At 36.1% G+C, this 21,179-nt stretch overlaps 1 protein-coding gene across 1 annotated transcript in view; it reads right to left on the reverse strand.

Annotated features, from left to right (window-relative positions):
* Positions 1–2,766: 2,766 nt before the first annotated feature.
* IMP4 (Ribosomal RNA processing Brix domain protein) overlaps positions 2,767–21,179 on the reverse strand; it is a 75,984-nt gene continuing 57,571 nt past the window's right edge. Inside the window, exons 8-9 of the mRNA XM_089797063.1 lie at positions 10,756–10,840; positions 2,767–3,393 (exon numbers count right to left, since the gene is read on the reverse strand). Of these exons, the coding sequence (XP_089653189.1) occupies positions 3,295–3,393; positions 10,756–10,840 (184 nt within the window). The 3' untranslated portion in view covers positions 2,767–3,294. The remainder of the gene's footprint in view (positions 3,394–10,755; positions 10,841–21,179) is intronic.

Here is a 21,179-nt window from a genome sequence, read left to right on the forward strand (position 1 = left end):
TGGATACAAAGTTTGATAAATGCCGAAAAATAATTAAATATGGAGAATGCAATATTGTCAATTGACTATGTTGAGGAAATGGAAGTAATGCAGATGAAAGATGCAGAAAAATTCATGTGTGACATATGCAAAGTTGGATGGGTTTCCCTCAATGACAAAATAAGTCTTTCACAATCATTGTTCAAATAAAGGCTACAATACAATCCTAATCATTGAAGAATATGTCATGTACTTGCACCATTACAGATAAATGTTATGTATCTTGTTCATTCTTGTCTCTGGTTTCGGACATTTACTTCTTATAATTACTTGTATTAAGAGTTGTATTTTTTTGTTGTTCTATGTAACTTTCATCAAGAAGAGAACAAGAAAAAAAAATTACAAAAGATGTCTTCAATGGTTGTGGCTACTAAATATGCTAATTAAGCAATAAAATCATTCTACATAGATGTCCTTCGTGAGAGACATGCTTATTAATTATAATTCTTAAGCATTGCAATAAAACTTGCATTAGCATTATTAAAAATTCAACAATATATAATGTTCTTACATCATCATGGAGAGATATTTTCCATAAAATTGATTCTTATCTATTTTTTCACACTTTTTACATTATCTAAATAGTTGTGTTGGGACTTATAATTCCCCTTTCATGAACAAGATACAATTTGAAATATTCCACTATAAGAGTCATTTTTAAAATCTATATCCCAACTTTGATCATAGTTCTACTCCAAATACTTCAACACTAGACCTAATTCTCATACTTCACATCTCCCTTGTTTTTTTTAAATGAAATTGTAAACCTTAGATCCTAACTCTATATGTAATTGTACTAAGCATTTAGTGAATTATATACCTAACCTTAACCCTATATCTACTACTAAATAGAAATAACCTTAACTCTCACCCTAACTCTAACTCTAACCTTAACCCTAGATCCCCTAATTCTAACCTTAACTCTCACCCTAACCCTAACTCTTAACTCTAACTCTAACCCTAGCTTTAATTCTAACCCTAATGTTGACTTTGATTCTAACCCTATCTCTGACTCTAACGCAAACCCTAACTCTAGCTCTAATTCTAACCCCAACCCTAATTCTAACCATAACCCTAACTCTAACACTAACTAAACTCATCTCTATCTCTAATTCTAACCCTAACCCTAACCCTAACCCTAACTCTAACCCTAACCCTAATGCTAACTCTAACCCTAACCCTAACCCTAACTCTAACTCTAACTCTAATTGTAACCTTAACTTTACTGCTAACCCTAACCCTAATTATAACCCTATCTGTAATCTTAATTTTAATCATAACGCTAACCCTAACTCTAACCCTAACCCTAACCATAACACTATCCTAACTATAACATTTTACGTAACAAAATCCTTAAAATAAAAACAAATTAAAGTTGTGCAAATAAAACAACATATATAGAATTAAAATATAAAATGTTGAACAATAATTTTATAGCAACTTTATACAACTATATTTAATAATAAAGTAATAATTTGTTCCTGACTATAACCATCTAGATTTCTTTAAAAATGTCTTCCATGATGCATGCTACTAGCTTTTATATATATACACCGAGAGTCATCCTTCTCGAGGCACCTATTTTATTTAAATCCTAACCTACAAAAAAAACCATAGGATTTGAATTAAAATATGTGCCTCAAGAAGGATGACTCTCAGCATATTATATATATAACTATATATAAGCTAGTCCAACTCCAATGCAAAGTTTGCCTCCATTTTGAAAATCCGCTCAAATGCTTGTGAAAAATGAGGCCCCTCCCTACTTAAAAACACTCCCACAAAGGATCTAGAAGCGCACATTTCAAAATTTTGATGAGTGGATCCTTTGTCACGCAGAAAGGATTGCTTATGCATGAGTGTCCTTGCTATTAGGGGTTAATAATTGTAAATCACTCGTTCAAAAGGAGGCGAGTAGAAATTATTGAAACTTTAAACACACCATCCTTAATCAAATTTAAGAAGCCTAGAGTCTTCAAAAATGTTGTTTTGGTTCCCATAAGGGGCATTGGCTTCTAGGTTGGCCACTTTATCTGCCACCACATTTGCCTCCCTCTAGACATGGGAAATCCTTAAGTCCTCAAACTCCATGTAGAGGCACTTAATATGGTTAATGTGTTTGTCAAGATGTCAGGACTCCAATTTGCCTTTCTTTATCCCATTAATGATAATCTTCGAGTCTCCTTCCAAATGCACTTGCTTGATACCCAACTTGACTCCTAACATAATGGCCTCTTTTGTTGCTTCACATTCTGTCACATTGTTGGTCCCATCCCTTAGTCTTTTAGCAACAAAAGCTACAGAGTTGCCTTCATGATCTTGTGCAATACATCCGCATCCAAAAAAATTCCTCAGGTAGCCCCATCAAAATTTATTTTTATCCATCCTTCTAATGATTGCCAAAAACACCTTTCCTTCCTTTGTCGAGGATTAACCCTTGAAGGCCCATTAACAGGCCATAATATATATCTTATTTTAATTTCATGAATTTTCCTTGATTAAATATATTACCCTGTGAAATATCATTTATTTTCCCATGGGATGTAATTTTTGCATCATCCAACACAAGCATATAAAATTGTTTAAATTTTTTAACTGAAAAGCAATAGCCATCCCCAAAAAATACCAACATTTGACTGGAACGAGATCTCTAATTATATGCACAGTACTCTGAAGTTACTGACTCGTGATCTAAAGATAATAGCAATAGTGCTCGTCCAACTATCATGGCAAAAGCAAAACTAACATTGATGAAAAAACATAGTTGAAGCCAAACGCCTACAAACGGTAGTGCTCATTCCCTGACATGGTCACATTTCCTGCACATTTGACTTCAATAGAAAATCAGATTGCAGTACATGATAATTTGACGGCTACAAAAACTTCAAATACTTTGCAATACATGATAATTTGAAGGTTACAAAACTTCAAATGCCCTACATATGCTGTGATGAGTACGAGGGTTTGTTGATAAATTTATATGCAGTTCCATTTTTATTGCAGCCTGACTAATAAAAGATGCACTGTAACCTAAATGAATTAGCTACACAAAAAATGAATAATACAGATGTTTCCAAATGAAATGCTATGAATATCGAGGACACAGAGACAGCAACCTGAACTGAAAAAAAGCCAGGCAACTTTTTGTAGTACCGTAGAAACTCCGTGCCATGAGTACACATGCATTGGCTTCCACAATGCTTTCTTACAGCCAAAAGATGAGAATGGCCTTTTATGTGAAAAAAACAAAAACCTTTAATCACCAAGAAATTTTTGCTTTTTAGTTGTGTTCATATACGGCCTGATCACCCATTCATTCTGAACTTCCATTTGATCAAGTGTTCCCAGTTTTATCTGCAGTAGACAGAGGGCGACATAAGGAAAACAAATCAAGAGTCTACAATTTCCATTGCATATTCAGAGCAAAGTTTGCTTCCACTGTCGCATTTACCATTTCATAGATATGGGCAATCCAAAGAGGGAAAAAACACCGCTAAAATATACCCTAACAACACTCCACTCAAAAATTGTGGGACTGATATTTGATTCAATCCTGATTTCCTCATTGTTCTGACATAGGTGAGCAATCCAACAAAAAGTATTAACATTGCTAACATTCCCCATAAATGCTTCATAAATTTTAATTGTTGAGCTGATATTTAATTCAACCGACTGCTTCAATTCTTACATAGGTAAATGTGTAATAGACTCTCCCAGATTAACAATTATTACTAAATCAACAAAAAGGGAAACTTGTTTTCATTGTAGAACTATAAGAAAAACTTATTAAACCGCTGAATTATAGAACAGACATGAAAGCTTAATCCCAAGTCCAAGAAACAGTAAAATAATAATTTCAATAGCAAGCATATCTTGAACTGCAGGGTAAATCTAGACAGAAAAATATACCAAATTTGACAATTCCATTGTTACCATATGAAATGAAGAAATTATTACTTGTAATTGCAGATAAGAAATATCAAATATATGAAAGAGCAATGAACAAGAGCTACTATCCTACAGAGGCAAATAATTCAACTAAGGTGTTGGAGCTCATATGCTGTCATGCATAAAAAATATTCTATGATTGCCACTCGTTTTAAACCTGCATTAATTATCTATGTACCTATACATGTGTAATCACATATAAACACATTGTGTATTCATAGTCAGAACAATAGCTGCCAAAATCATTTAGGGAATGTAATGTCCCCTCCTTGGGCAGTTTTGGCTACCAGTGGAGGTTGGCCTATAATATGGTTCTCATAGGCCAGATGATTGAATATGGGACCCACAAAGGGGCTTATGGAGTCATTTGAGGGCTTTATGAGCCAGTTTGAACAGTTTGTGAGGGCTTTTCTTATTACTGTTTGTTAAACCCTATTTCATAAAAGGGACATTACAAAACGGTAGACAGGTATTCCCTGTACACACTGACTATACCCAGCCAGGATAACCAGAACATCCCAGGGTTGAACATAGGCATAGAGGGGGAATTAGGCCATAATGCTAATTCCCACAAATCTGAGGTAAATCAATGTGGAATGATTATGAAAAACAAAAATTATAGCTGTTAAATACATGGAGGCTCTGCCAGATGTAGTGAATCATTGGCTAATAAGAAGACCCCATACAGATGGTTGATTCCTCGTTTTAGTTCTCCCCATGCCCCTAATTGGACAAAAAATGATAAAATCGTCCCGACTGGTAGAGGCGGATTAAAGCTCACCAAACATATGAGGAAGAAAAGAAGGCGGGTGGTCTCCAAATCATCCTCTAAAAGGATTCTTACAATGAGTGTTCCTGACTGTAGTCACTGTTGAACTTAATAGCTGCAACATAGATCAGTGTACTTGTGTTGATTTTCTCTGTTGGTACCTTCAAAGTTCTCAGTCCTCTATCCTCTTTGTTCGACTGTTGTTTCATCAGCTTTCAGTTTGAGAGACTATTTCTGTTGGCACTTGTTTCATGGTGGTTACTCTGCTTCCTAATTTCGATGAGTTCTATGGCATCGCGTTATGTCTTCATCTATTTCTACTATCCGACATAGCTTCATATTTGTCATTGACTTTGGGCGACTCGGCATCGCTATTATTGTTCTTGGCATCGTGCGAACTACTTGTATTGCTGGCAAAGTTTTGCTGTTAGTAAATATGAATGATAACGGTTGAATTTTTAGCGTTGCCGACTCATGCCATGTCAGCATCGGTTCATTACCACCATCAGTTATTGTTTTCACGTGTATAGTTATTGTCCCTTACTAGATAAGTTTAAATATTGGGACAATCACTTCAGTTCCTTGCAATTAAAATATAAAATGTAGGATATGCACCATATCACTCTGACACAATTATGGACAATGATGTGCTGCAATGTCTGATATTGCAAAATATATATATGCAATAGTATACTTCCTTTGACCAAGCAATATGGATATGTAGAGATATTTTCAGGAGCCAATAGTTACCGATTCTGATATTTACTTGTGTACTTGTAATGGTGGTAGGGTTTGTGATCTCTATCTCTATGTGCTTGTGTAGATACAATATTATCAATGACCTTCAGCAGATAAGTAAATTTGTATTCATCTTTGCCTAAGACGAAGAGAAGTCATTGATGATCTCTACACTAGGAAATATGGACTTCACTCATGATATTATCCTCATACACAAACAACAACGATAATGTGTAGGTGACTAGAATTTGCTTTCTTGTATTACTGTTCAGTCATTTCAGTACATTAGCTTTATCTCTGATTCGTATTCGTTAATCTTCTAACTACACATTTCCTTGCTGACATGATTATACTTCTAACAGAGATAGCTGGAGGTTCCTCTCGCTGGTGTTAAATTTATATTTATGCATTCTACTGTGACTGCTATCCTTTAGTTCCAAATTTGTGGTTGCTTCATGCTTACCTACTATACATCCCAACATTGATTTTTATAACTCTTAACAGATACGCAATTACCCCTATATGTTCTCAAGTAACATTTATGGTTGACCTATATCAATCAAGATAACTATTATCGCCTACTATCACCAATCTGTAAAACTAAAAATATCCCATTGCGTGTGTTGTGTGTTGGTTGTCACTATGTGTCTGGATGCTGAATGCGACGTCTTTCATGGCTATTGACTTGCTCTAGATTGCCTGTTTGATCTTCTACATTTTGTGATGTATATGTGGATGCACTCTCTGTATTTGTCCGTCATGTTTCTACTAATGGCCTTGCGTTAATGATTCAGTTGCTTATTCCTTCACATGAACTGCGAAGACTTGTTGAGGTGAGATTCCTATTTTTTTGTGTTTGATTATCCTCTCACTTGTCTGTACTATCTCAGCGTTATTAAATCTGCTGCCAGGCGTTTTCGTTCTGGTTCAATAAAATCAGGCCTTCCGTGCTTTGCTTGTAGTGTGACTATGCTTTGCTCCTTTTACACAAGTTTGGTGTCTTTTCCTTCAGCGCTGCTTCCTCTTGTTGATGACTTATTATTATATTTTATGACTATTTGTAATGTCCCCTTCTCTGCACTAGCCTTAATGGCACCTAGTTGGTCTATCTTTCCATCCGGATAGGCTAACAGTAGTTGGTCTATCTTTCCATCCGGATAGGCTAATGGCACATGTTTTAGAATGCCAGCCAGTCAAAGGAGTTCGGGTTTCAGTTGAGGAGATTTAAATGGGAAATCCTAAGGTTTTCATCACTTTATTTTATTGGATTGAAATGTAAAGTACTTGATTATTTGAAATCACTTTAGGAAAAAACAACTTAAGTGACTAAAAGACAAAATAGTGTTTTATCCCACATTGCTAAGATGTGGGTATCTCCCCACCCTTCGAGTGATAAAAGGAAGCTTTTTGCATTGGGATTAGCACGATGAATATGATAAATATTAGCATACTGCTACAACAGTTGCTTTAATGTGACTGGTAACTTGGAGGACGAAACCCCTCAAGTTATTTGAGGAAGTTGGACGTCACCCCAACTACTCATTCGGAATTAACATACAGTTCTCAGAAACTAGTGCATCGGCTTTTCTCCATGGTTTATGCACAGTGGACGTGCCGGCTAAGGAGGTGAGATAACGGCCAGTAAAGACATTGCCGGTGGGCAGTGAGAGCAACCTTCTACAACAGTCCGAAGGAGTTCTACAGCGGAATACAGGGAACAGCAGTCTACAGGCACAGTCGGAGCCTTCAATCATGTGCTCCACCTTTACTTGGCATCTCCCTCCTATCGCTGCTGAAGGATGTTGTGAGGAGTGGGGTAATCTGTGGATGGAGATTGACCGTGTGTGGGAGTCACACTAATCGCAGCAGGAATCACTGCACACAGGAGTACACGGCAGCAGTTGTTATTCACTCCATGTCAAGGAGAGAGACAGGCTCTTGGTCACCATTAGACGAGCAACTGGCAGTAGTCCCCTTTTTGCCAAATCACGTGGATAGTCACCTACAGCAGCTAACTCCAGAATATCAGTAGCTTACAGCAGACAATCAACTCAGGTCACAGGATGCAGATTATCTTCAGTGGCTAACTCCAGGTTCCGCTTTTCTTATTTATTTCTGAAGATTGTAATCTCGTGTGCAAATAATGTATTGAATGCCATTCAGTATCTTATCATACTTTCAGTTGGACTGTTGTATTCAATATTAATCTGTCAACATATTTCCAAACTTTGCTGTTGTGTTGGAGTCCTAAATCATTTATATTTTATTATACTAGAGTATACATCAGAAGTTCGGACTTCCTAGTGATTTTCATTGTTCAGACAGTGTTCATGCACCAACCGTTTGACGAAATGTCATCAGCACAAGTCTAAAGCAAAGTAACAAGAATCGGAATCGGATCGAAATCGGCAAGGCCGAATCAAATCGTGAATCGGCCATGAATCGGAATCGAATCGGCCATGAATCGGAAAATTTAAAAAACCCTTGAAACTTAGTAACTTATTTCATAAACCCTTTATCGCTGATTCGATTCACCGATTCACAAAAAATCGTTTGGCTTGAATCGAATCGCGTGAATCGCATGAATCGCCGTGATTCTTGGAACTATGGTCTAAAGTTTCTGACCAGTTTAGGTACTCGTCCTTCCGGGGTACTTCATGGGTTCTCTGTGGGTCCTTCTGTGAAAGACCTATAGTGAACCTAAGCATCTAGGAATTACCCCAGGGCGTTAGGTCAGTTTATGAATGTATTTCTGATTTGTTCATCAGCATGTTTTTTCTATCAACATTGGATACTGTCTTGCAACAGCTCGGTAATATTATTCAAGCCATTATTGTTCTATGTAATGCCCTTAGTTTATGACAGTAGTGAACAGAAATCTACTTCGATTCATTTGAAGATCAAGGAATGATTTTTTTTATTTGTAGATTTAAGGACATGACTGCTGATAGATTTGTAAAAGCCAGCCAATAGTTATGTTTGTTGAACATGTTCATGTTGATGTCAATTGCCAATGCATGTAATCTGAAACTATATTAGTAATACAATTAATTAATTTATAACTTTATTGGCCATTATGAATTTATGAGTATCACTCTTCTTTTATATTTGTAACTTCAATGTTTTAACATACATACATGCATACATATACGGACCAACCCGAACCCACAAGGGAGGAAAAATTGTCGTACCCATGTACCGAACCCCGTATCCGTACCCGAATCGGCAACTTAGATTTTATTTAGTGAATGTTTTATTTAGTAATAATTATGTAGTATTGTTAAATTCTCTTTAATTAAAAATATAATGAATAATTATATCTAATTATTTATTATTAATTTGTTTAATCTTTTATTAAATCAATCTTGGAAATGGGGACATTACAAATTAGCATAGTGAGTGAGAAGTTACTTTTCTCTAGCCATCTATACCATGTAAAATGTGGAGATTCTAAATATAGACTGGTTGTGTCTACACATTTGTTCATTGATACTTTGTTAATGTCAACCAATTGCTCCATCTAGGAGATCAAACTAATAGATTTCAAACCATTCTACTTGTACACCTGATTTATAGAAAATGTAGCTCTTGAATCTTAGTATTTGATTGTCAAGAATATTCATTTTTTGCCCTGATCTTTATCCTTCATTCTCCAAGATACTCTCTCTGTGAAAAATGATTGATAGCAATGAGCAAAAAAAAAAGTTATTGATATATGCAGGTTGAGCTGATTAACATATACCAGATTTGTAATTGAACTTTCTAGTAACTAATGAAACATCAAAAATCAAATTACACGAATAAGTAGTTCTACAATGTACATGGCCACCAGCTACTGTAAAAAGGCCTTCGATATCATTGCACAATACAGGTAAAGTTGGATTCGTGCAACAAAAAGAAGCCACATAACTGCAAATATTTTCTGATAATGGATCTCTAACGCTATGGAATAGAGTTAACTTTCTATGAAACTTAGGGAGGCTAAGAACCTTTGGTTGGATCTCTTTTGAGACCTCTCAAATCAGTTTGTTTCCTGAGGTCTGCCGGGATTTCTTAAAATGTAGTTCGATATCAGTATCATGCACTTATTCATTTCTGAAAAGTAGATATTTCGAATTTATCATTCTTTATTTATAAATCTAGTCAATCTTTTTACTTTCTGATACTTATGCAGCATACTTTCTTCCATAGTTGGCATAATCGCCGAATAATCGGCAAGTTTCTACTAATCGCCGAGTTTTTGGGACTGGCGAGTTTTTCCCAAATTTAATCGCAAGAAAAAATCGCCGAGTTTTTGTGAAAAAATCTCTGACTAATCGCCGAGTTTTTGCAAAAAATCGGCGAGTTTTTCAGAAAAACTCTTTTAAATTTTTATTTTATTTTTTTGTTTTTGTTTTTTTTAATTTAAATTTTTTTTTAATTTTTTTTTTTCGTTAAAAACAAAAGGCAAAAAGCCTATATATATTATGTAAGATAGAGAGTTACAATATGCTAGTAGAGCTAGGAAGAGGAAAATGTGATTGTAATGATGTTTTTACTTCTAGTTTGACACAAATTATTTACTATTATGCTTCCCGCCATCAGCATTCAGAATGAGAATGTGATTTTGTACCCACTATGCATTTATATATATCTAAACTCCTACTTCTTTCTTTTGTATTCTTTATAATGAACTCATTAGATGCATCTTCTCATTGAAATTTGCAAAAAAATGTATTTTGAATTAAATTTTAGCGGTTTTTTTAGGTTCCCGAGTTTTCCCGAGTTTTTTTTTAAATGGCCGAGTTTTTCCCGATTAAACTTTTTTTTTTAAATGGCCGAGTTTTTCCCGATTAAACTTTTGGGGGGCTCGGGGAGTTTTTGGATTTGGCGAATTTTCCAACTATGCTTTCTTCATTCTGGTTGCAACACATTTTACATAGTATGCCTATTCATTTTAATAGGTGTTATGTACTGGAGTATTCCCATACATGTAGATTAAATGCAAATTATAGGTTCAAGTGTCATAGTGTAAACAGTACTGATGTTGGTTTTATACACAAATTAATGTGTTTAAGTGAAACTGTGAAAGATAACTATGTTGGATACAAGATGTAAACACATATACACCACACTGCTATTTTAGAAGAGTTGAGTTTATGACTCCCTTCTCATTCTACCGAGTACAGTAAGCACTAAACAATGGACAATAATGTATCTTGTGAATGGAATGATTGTAATATCAAGAAGACAAGCATGTAGAAAAGAGAGCTATATCCAACCTGGTAAAGACGTAATTCGAAACGTGGACCAACTTCCTTGAGTTCAATTGATTTTGGACCTCCAGGTTTTTCATAAACATGATGCCTGTAAGTCCATAAGCTAGGTCAAAAGCTATTGAATAATGAAGTCATAAGTACATTAAAGGATTCAATAAAACTAACCACTAAATATTTATAATTTGGTTAATAAAACTATAGACCTGCAGATATAGGTAATTGATGTCAAAACCATACAAACAACACATCTGTATTGTTCAATAACAATCTATTTATATGGATTTACAAATCTCTAGACCTCGGGTTTTGAACTTGTTTTAAAGAATTTAGAATAAGAAATGCGGGTGAATCTAGCAACCTGAATGGAATCATTTATCTGTACAGAACTTGCCCTGGATCAATCTTGTTCATGGGACTCATTTTTGTAGTGAAAATATGTAGATCCTTCAAAACCAAAATCCATTTTACACAATACCTTAAAACAGAAGCAACCAATAAAATCTAGAAGTTTTATAACATATTAAAAAAACTGACCTTATGTAAATGAAATTCATGCATTCTTAAATTAAATTTGCAAAAGCAAGCACAGTATTTAAGCCGGAATGGACAGCATCTGTTGACCCACAAAAAAATGTCCTGCATCTTATAGTGACATGACCACCCTACTGACAAGCAAGCAATCTCCAATCCTCTGCCTTCCAAAAAAATGTTTTTTTCTGGGTTCAAGTAACCTATACCTGGTCAAGCAATTGCTTTTGATGTTTTTGTATCTTCTGTACACCCAACAAATGGTATTAAGAAAATTCAAAGATATATTAATGTCTTCTTCTTATTTATTATTGTATATCTACCTCCCATTTCTTTGCCTGCTGTATTTTCTTACCTCAGTGTTAGCTGAACTCTTATTAGCTTCCTACGCCTTATTTTTACCGTCTCGTGCTTTCTTCTCCTTCATGTTTTTATGTTTTAAAATAGATTTTACTAAGCTGTGATAGGTCCATAGTGGAAGATATTGTGAAATTCTTGCATGCAAGTACAATTTCTATCATTTTTATACTATTTTCTTGAATTTGTGTTGTTTTGGTTGTCTTATCATATCAATTTAAAGTTGAAATCTCATTAACTGCCTAGATCTGCAATTTTGCATTTGAATTCATACTTGACCATTTGCAATTTCACATTGAATTTCATCTCAAGGAAAGGCAGGTCTCTAGGATGGAACTGGAAATTCTCAATGTGTAGTCTGATTTTTTTATTAGAGCTTAAATTTATCCTCAACTTCTGAACATTAAATTCCCTCAGTTCTGATCAAACATTTGAATGCCTCTTCATTTTGCCTTAGCAGCTTTTATCTCAAAAAATTCTCAAGGTCAGATTTCCAGCTTGGAGCTGGAAATGAGCAACTTGAATTTACCACTTCATCTCTCAAGAATTATCTTTAAAATTCCTTCGACTTTGGATCAAAATCCTTCATTTTCAATGCCTCTCTCACCTTGAATTGGACTTCTAACTTGACTTGGTCAGTTTTACCTTAAAATGCCATGCCTATTTTAGGTTGAAATTCAGCATTGAGCCGGAAATGGCTGAGGGGTAGGTTGGATTTCCAGCTTGGAGCTGCAAATGAGCAACAATTTTCACTTCAATTTTTCAATCTCCATTCAGAATTCCACTTTTTTCTTCTCAACCATCTTTTCCTCTATAAAACTTGACTTGTAAACTCAAACATTTTATCTCCTGTGGAAAGACTTCTTCATTTCACATCCCAAACCACTTGATTCTTGCAAATTTCCTCTACACATGCTGGGTGGATGTCAGAGATGGAGCTGGATGTGCTCCTCAAGGAGGTTGAAAATTCACCAAGAAGCTGGAAATGAGCTCCCAAGGAAATTGGAAATTCACTAAGGAGTTGGAAATGGAATCTCAAGATCGGAAATCAGAAATGGATGAATCTTCTCTGCTTTTCACTTGTTCTTTCTTGAATTTTCTTGCATTTTCCACCTAAGGACTCGGAAATTTTCAATTGTTCCTCACTTGTCCATTTAAACTCTGACCTCCACTTATCATTTTCAACCTCTGTTTGAATTTCGAATTGCACATAGCAACATTTCAGAACACCTTCAGTCTTTAATTTTAGTGAAATTTTCACACCTTTAACCTCAATTCCAACTTTGGCAAATGCAACTTTATTCCTCATCCTCGGACCTTTGCAATTGGAATTTGATCCTTGAACAATTATTCACTTGACAACTCCAGCTAGGGATTTTGACTCTACTCACCCATTCTTAGGAAACTAGGGAAAGCAGAAAAATTGCCAATCTAAGGATTTATAAGCCAAACACTAAGCAACTAATCAAAAAAAAGAAGGGGTTTTCATTTGCAATGGGGGGTGTATCTTTATAACACAATAGATATTATAAAAATCTTGGAATACATATCCTTTCAAGGATGAACCAATGAGAAAATTCATCACAATATCACATCAAATACCTTCTACATGTCCACTTGTGAATGAGTCAAGTTGGATGAACTTGAACATGTTCATTTGGAATCCTTTAATTGGTTAAAGATGACCAAAATTTCACCATCTTGCACAGTTCGCGAAGTGTTCTTGTTTCTTCATCTAGGTTTCAACACCACTTCATCATCATCCTAAAGAAGCCTCTGCATCTCTAGCAATATCTCTTAATACTAAATATTATTCAACCTTTGATTGTGATGGCTCATATTCCCAAATCGAACTTCATGAATTTCCTTTTTTCATTTTCATCCTTCATCATTTTGGAAATTTTCTCATTAAATTGTTCTTGAAATTGCTCTTGCCTTGATATCTTCAACTTCTCGTATCCATTGAGTCCTTCATTTTGATCCTTGGAAATCCAAGGTCAATATGGCTTTCTTCATTTGTAGAACCATTCATTTCCTTATACATCTTGTATTCTTGTGTGAATTTTGTCCTGTTCATTTCCATATCATCATGACAAATGTCTTAATGTCGCCTTGAGCTTGAACTTGTCTTTAAACACCACTAGTCCATTTTGAAGTGTCCTGCTTGGGATTTCCTTGGTGATGATGAACATTTTAAACCTTGAATTTCCTCTTGTTTTCCAAGGTGGATTTGAGACATAAAGGTGGAAATGCAAGATGTTTGGGACACATTTTCACTTCTAAAATTTCTTCCTTCACCCTTTAATCTTCTTCAATTTTGAGCGAAATCTTTATCTTACCCTTTCATTTTACCACAAAATATTGATGCTCTTCTAGGGTAGGTTTGAAGAAAAAAGCTGGAAATCAAAGCTTGAGACAACCTTTTTAACTTCTTCACTTTGAATTTTCTTCTTTGGATGCAAATTTAACTTGCCTCACCAATTTCATCTCAAATTTGTGTTTTCCTTAGGCGGGATTCAAGAGATCAGTTGGAAATGTTATTCTCCTTCAGCGCATTTAAGAAGGTAGGCTGGAAGTGTCATCATGCTGGGCAGAATTCTCAATACAAGATGGAAATCATGCTAAAAACATGGGGGGTTTCGAAATATAAGCTGGAAATGAACCTTGGAGGTGGCTGAATTTAAGAGATAAGGCTGGATTAGCCCTAGACTTCAGCGCAAATCCACCATGACACTGGACAATGGTGAATCTTGTCTAAGGCATGCAAAGGTGAAGTGCTCGTATGGTTTCCAATTGGAAATGTATCCATCTTGCAAGAATTGAAAGATTTTTCATTTTATCTAAAATTCTCAAGCACTTTTCACTTCCAAGTTCTTCATTGGCATATTTTGGACTTAATTAACACACTTGGGTTACAATCCTTAAAACAATTCACCATCTTTTATCTAGCTTGTACTCTCAATTTGACTTGATCCTAACTTCCCCATTTTCACAACTCATCTTCTCCTACCACAACTTGGCATCCTTAAGACCTTGGGGATTACTAATTCTAACAAGAATTAAACGTCAAATTGCAACCTACACAATAATTTTGCAACATTTTTGACAACTTTTACTCTAAACATAATCTTCACAACTTCACCCTCAATTTCCAACTCTCGCAATCACAACATTTCAAATCCATACTTCTCAGACATGGATTCCACAAAGCAATTGTTTTCTCAACGCATGCAAGGATTGAAAGAGGAACTTGGCCTAAAGGCAATTTCCTAAACGAAATCCTCCCTAAGCCCGGATTTTGTAATTGACATACAATTCTTATGAAATTTCATCATTCCACACTTCAACCTAGCCTTACAGAGACTCGAGCCACCTATTCCTTATTAGTCGGGAGACTAAGAAACCCGAAAAATGTTGCCAACCTAAGGACACTATGCAAAACACTAAGCAACTGAACGAGAAAAGAGGATATCCCCATTTACAATGGGGCATGTGTGTATATACAACACAACACTAGTGCCAACTCAAAAAAAAAATGTTCATGAACATTTCAAAAAGATAAAATCCATACCTTAAAATCTACCAAAACAATAAACAAACAAAATATCAACAAATATCAAACAAAATAATGAATAGACCTTAAGCCTAATTAGAGATGACACATGTTGGGTAATGTTGTTAAACATGGTAGAGCCTCAAGCTTCGTACTTGGGACTAAAAAAATTTTGTGGTCTGACTATCTGACTTTGAATCTAACAAATTTGAAATCAATTTATTGCTTTTGATGCCTTCTAATTAGAATAGTGCAATACATTTCGACCTAAGAAGTTCGAAAGCCTATCACCATTGCTTTAACCCTTGAATCCCAAACCCCTAGAGGCTGCAAAAAAGTTCCAAACACCTATAATAATGTGTAAGAATTCAGGAGAATCCAATCACATGAACTTAGACCTAGGTGAATGAAGACAAGTTACAAAAGTTGCAAGAAAATAAGCAAATAATCTAGACCACAAATAACAAATTCCAATATTGAGGATTAAAAGATGTCATACGAATAAATTATGTTTAATGTTGGATGGCTCTGCTACGATCGCTGGTGACCTGCGAGGCTAGGGCCCACGTGCCCTAAGCCTGTCTGTCAGCGGTTGTTCCTGCGTTTGGAGGCGTGGCTCTGGTTGCCGATGATGGTGGTGGGTGTTGCGGCAAGGTATGTGGGTGAAGTGTGTGTGGCTGGGCAAGGTTTTGGGCGGACATGTGGGGTTGGGCTAGCTAGGGCTGGTCTTGGAGAGGGGGATCTCCATTCTATGATGGTGCTTGGTGCAGGGCTAGGTATTGGTGGTTGTGGGTTAGTTTTTTCAGCTTGGGGTTAGCGTTTTTTGGATCTGGACATGGGGCAATCGGAGCTCCCTACGTCTCAAACTTTATCGACCGATATGGAGATGGTTGATTCCTCCATACTGATGCGAGTTGGGGCTAAGGGCCAGACTGATAATCTCACATTTGGAGTGAACGCTTCATTGTCAAAGGGTTTTGTCCGCATTAAGAAGATGAATGGGTGTTTGGAACGATCTGATGATCGACCAGTATTGGTTATTCAACCAAAGCAGATTTTAGAAAGTGCCCCCAGAATAATTTTTCTCAATCATTGAATTCCATTTTGCCGACCCCTAAGGATGTTAAGGGTAAGGCCCCTATGCTAGAAGGTACTATAGACAAGAAGGGTTTTATCCCAGTAAAGCCGCGTAATAAAGGAAAGGGCAGAAGAGAACTTGAATGGACAGACAAAATGATGACACTTTTAACAGGTTTAATGTTTTGGATAATTTGGTTCAAGAGGAAGGCATACCAATTGAGTTGCCCTTGGGTGATGTTTCTTTTCAGGGGCCTCAGGTGGAGGAGGTTAGGAATTGTGCCCAGGTACCTGATGTGGATCAAGATCAACCAGTTATTTTGGAGGGATTGAATCGGGAGAAAAGTTGTGATGTTCCTGGTGGATCACATCCTAGAGACGGTCCAAATATCATAGCTTCTCCTCCCCCTAGCTAGAAAGGGGTGCCTGACACCACAAAAGGTTCTAAAGTTGCACCCTCTTTAGGCTTACATCAAAAGCCCTTTAAAAAAGGGACCGCAGAGAAGTTTGTTAAGAGTGGAAGGAAGACTGACCAAGAGAAGGTTAAGATGATGGGACGGACTTTAGTTGAGGCAGGGTTTGTGAAACCCATTGACTCCCACTTCTCGCAATCTTCCAAATGATTATTCTCCCTTGGAATGTGAGGGGGTTGAACAGCATCCCTAGACAAAAGATTGTTCGTAGATTGATTGATTCTTAGTCTCCAGATGTTATTTTCATTTAGCAAACTAGGCTTTTAGTTGATGAGTTGGATAGTTGTGGGCCAAAGTTGTAGCCCCAGGGTAGCTAGTAGGGAGTGGGTGCTCAAGGTAGCTCGGGTGGACTTGCTTGTCTCTGGAATCCTAGGAAGGTGACTCCTCTATGGTGGATTTCGAGTAGGTCCTCTATCTCTTTAATGGCTTCTCACTTTGAGACAGGAGAAAGGTGCTTATTTTCTAATATTTATGCTCCTAATGATTTGGTGGATAAATCTCTTATGTGGTCAAATATCACATTTGTTCGCTCTTTAGATCCTTTCCTTCCTTGGATTGTGGCTAGAGACTTTAATGCTGTTACTAGTTTGGAGGAAAAGAGAGGCAAGATTGCTCGTTTGGGCCCCTCTTCTAGTATGCTTAAAGATAAAATTGGTTATTTGAATCTCATTGACGTTAAACCTGGCTCTGGTACTTTCACCTAGAATAACAGAAGGAGTGGAACAGAGGCCATTTCAGAAAGGCTAGATAGGTTCCTTGTTTCTTGTTTTTGGATGGATATTAGATGGTCTACCAAATCAGAAATTCTTGATTGGAGAGGTTCTGGCCACTAGCCTATTAAGCTCTCTGTCACTCCTTTTAAGACTACTAAGAATCCTTCTTTCAAGTTTCAGCTGATGTGGCTCAGGGATCCCTCTCTGCAAAATCTTATGATAACCAAGTGGCATAAGGGTAGGCCTCCCCATGGCACCTCCATGTTCACCTTTGAGAAGAGGCTTCAGCATGTGAAATTCAGGCTTAAAAAGTGGAACAAACAGTGTTTTGGGAACCTTCAAGACCAGTTGAGGGCAGCCCAGGCCAGGCTAGACAATGTCACATGCCTGATCAGAGGCCAAGGAATGATTCCGGATTTAATTTCTAAAGAGTCCTCAGCTCTAACGGCATTAGAGGAATGGGAGTTTCCTTTGGAAGCAAAAGTCTCGGATGGATTGGCTGTAGAAGGGAGATAGAAACACTGCTTTCTTCCATCACTTCTCTTGTTTCTGCTTTTGGAAATCAACTCTTCTCCAAAGAGGCGATTTCTCTAAAGGCCATTAGATACTTTTCTCATCTTTTCTCTAAGGAGGAACCTTGTGCATTAGTGGAGACAAGGAGTATTTTAGATTGCATTCCCCAACTGGTGTCTAACAATATGAACAGGAATCTGTTAAGACCTATTGTGCTTGAAGAACTTGAGCAGGTGGTTTTTGGCATGAAGAAAGGTAAAGCCCCGGGCCTGGATGGTTTTCCCATTGAATTTTTCCAAGAATTTTGGGAGATTATTAAATTTGATCTTCTTGAAGTAGTCCAAGAATCTTATCAAAACAAACAAATGCTCAAGTCTTTGAATGCTACCTTCCTGGCTCTCATTCCCAAGATGGACGAGGCTAACAGTTTGGATCAGTTCAGACCTATTGCTTTATGCAATGTCACTTACAAAATTATCACCAAATTGATTGCCAAAAGACTCAAGCCTTATTTGGCCACTTTGATATCTGAGGAACAGGGAGGCTTTGCGAGTGGCAGACAGATTCTTGATGGGGTGGTTATTGCTTCAGAGGCTATCCACTCTATGGCCACGTCTAAGGAAAAGGCTATGTTTATTAAGTTGGATTTAGCAAAAGCATATGACCGGGTCAGCTAGGAGTTATTGGGTCGTGTTCTTCTAGCTTTCGGATTTGATATGGAATGGGTTGACTGGATTCTCAGTTGTGTGACTTCCCCATCTTTTTCGGTTCTTATTAATGGAGAACCCACAAATTATAACACAAATGGTTCTTCTCGTGGGAACCCTGGGCAGGTTGGTGTGGGGGGGATTGGGAGAGATACAAATGGTAATGTTATTTTTATGTTTTCTGTTTACAAAGGATTTCACTCCAATAACGTGACGGAGACCTTGGCCATTAAGATAGCTATTGAGTAGGGATGCTCTCTAGGGTGGAGGAAAATGGTGTGTGAGTCAGATTCTCAGATTGTTGTGGATATGATAAATAACCAGAGTGTGGATGATTCTAACTGGCAAATAGCCTCTATTGTCAGAGAGATTCTTCATTTGAGCAGCTTTTTGGATTGGATATCCTTTTGTCATATTCCTAGGGAATGGAACAGCGTGGCTGATGTCTTGGCAAAATGGGCATTAGAGAAAGGAGATGGATGGGATATTTCAGGAAGGGATGATCTTCCTGTTGATTATATTGGGACTCTTGAGCAGTTAGTGGAAAAGGATAGAATTTAACTGTTCTTGGGTTTTGTTTTGTTCTTCTAGGCCTATGGCCTTCTGTAATTTGGATTTGACTGAATAAATTTTTACCCCTTTTTCCAAAAGATGTCATACAAGAAAGTCCCTACAAGTATATAGGCCTCTAGGATACATGAATCAAGGAGATCATGCCCAAATATCTAATCCCTTCCAATTAGAAGGTGAGTTAACTTGGCCTTACTAAGAGATCAAAAGTATAATTGCTACAGAATGGCTCAATTAACTCAACATGACTAACACAAAGGTGATCTTGACTGAACAAATTTGGCACCTAACTATTGTCAATCAAATATTGATAAGGCAATGGTTGCACTTGTGTGCCTCAAGTCAAAGTGAACATGTGCTATTATAAGCTACCCAGGAGGGAATAATTAATGCCCTAAATAAACTTAATAGGTCCAATATTACACCAACCATAGTATAGCTTAACCACTAGATAGCTTAACTTTAACAACATATAATTAAGGGGAAAGACCTATTAATAATGTAGTGATAAGGAGTTTAGTATAATGGTTATCCAAGCAACACATTGAGAATAACACACTGTGACTTAATATTATTACAGTTCCACAATCCATAGAGATAGTTGCAAATATTTTTGGGTACATAGTATGGAGTTTTCTTGTCAATGTTTTAGATCACACTCTTTGATCCATCATTAGGATAATGGATGTGAAGTTGCAGACCTCACTACGAAAAGAGAAGGGAGGCACGTGGTTCAAAAGAACGGGAATGATAATAAAATACAAGGAAGACCAAAAGATTAAAACAATTAAAAGTATAACAAAAGAAATAGCACTAGATGAAAAGAGTGAAAATTATCAAATTGCTAAAGAAAAGAGGAAACAAGGAAACAAAGAAAAGATACAGATAATAAATAAAGAAGGAAAAAAATGGTAATCAAGACAAAAGAATGACAACGAGTACAAAGTAAACCAAAATTATTAAATAGATGGTAAAAATATTTAAAAAGAATCAAAACAAAAGGAAGAATAAAATTCCTAACACGTGATATATATATATATATATATATATATAAACAAAAGCTAAATAAAAAATCCAAGGAATAGTGTAAAAAGAAATTAAAAATATGAAACCAAAACAAAAGAAAGAAAACATAAACTAGAAAAAGAATATGAAATAAGAAACAAATGAAGACATTTATTAAAAAAGGCAAATAGAAGGAATATTAAGTAATATATAAAAAGGAGTATATATAAATTAAAAAATACAAGGAATGGAAGCAAAATAAATTACAAAACAAGAAACCTAAACAAAAGAAAGAAAACATAAGCTAGAAAAAGGAATAAGAAATAAGAAACAAATAAAAGTCAAGAATTAATAGAAGGATATAATAGAAAAATAAAGAAGAAACTAATCAATATATAAAAAGGAGTAAATATGAATAGGCATATGCTTAGGCATTAGACTACATATATAGATGTACAAATAAGAATATCAAAAAGTACATATAATATATATTTGTCTGTGTGTATTGTATGTATGATGTATCTTACTAATAAAGGAAAGCTAATGGATATAATCGGATAAAAAGGAAAAAATATAAAAAGGAGAGAAAAAGACAAGAGGAAGAAGAGAGGTGAAAACAAGCAAAAGAGGTAAGAAAGAGATGAAGAAGAAGATAACAAGAAAGTAGGAAACAATTAGAGAAAACATGATATAAATCCAAAAGAGAAGGCAATAAAAGAAGAGAGAGAAGAGAGAAACTAACAAGAAAGAGATGGGGAGGAGGAGAATGATAAGGACAGGGAGGGGGTGTACAGCAAAGACCACACCATGATAAAGAGAAGAATCTATCAAGCTAAGGGTTAGAGAGGGGGGAAGAAGGAAAATGAAACAAGAAGGAAGCAAATGATTAATTGAGGTTGGATAAAAGAGGATGCAACAAAGCCCTCAGACT

This window comes from Cupressus sempervirens, chromosome 8 (genome assembly GCF_028749045.1).
Source record: "Cupressus sempervirens isolate cs-2001-9-10 chromosome 8, ASM2874904v1, whole genome shotgun sequence".
Classification (NCBI taxonomy): Eukaryota; Viridiplantae; Streptophyta; class Pinopsida; order Cupressales; family Cupressaceae; genus Cupressus; species Cupressus sempervirens.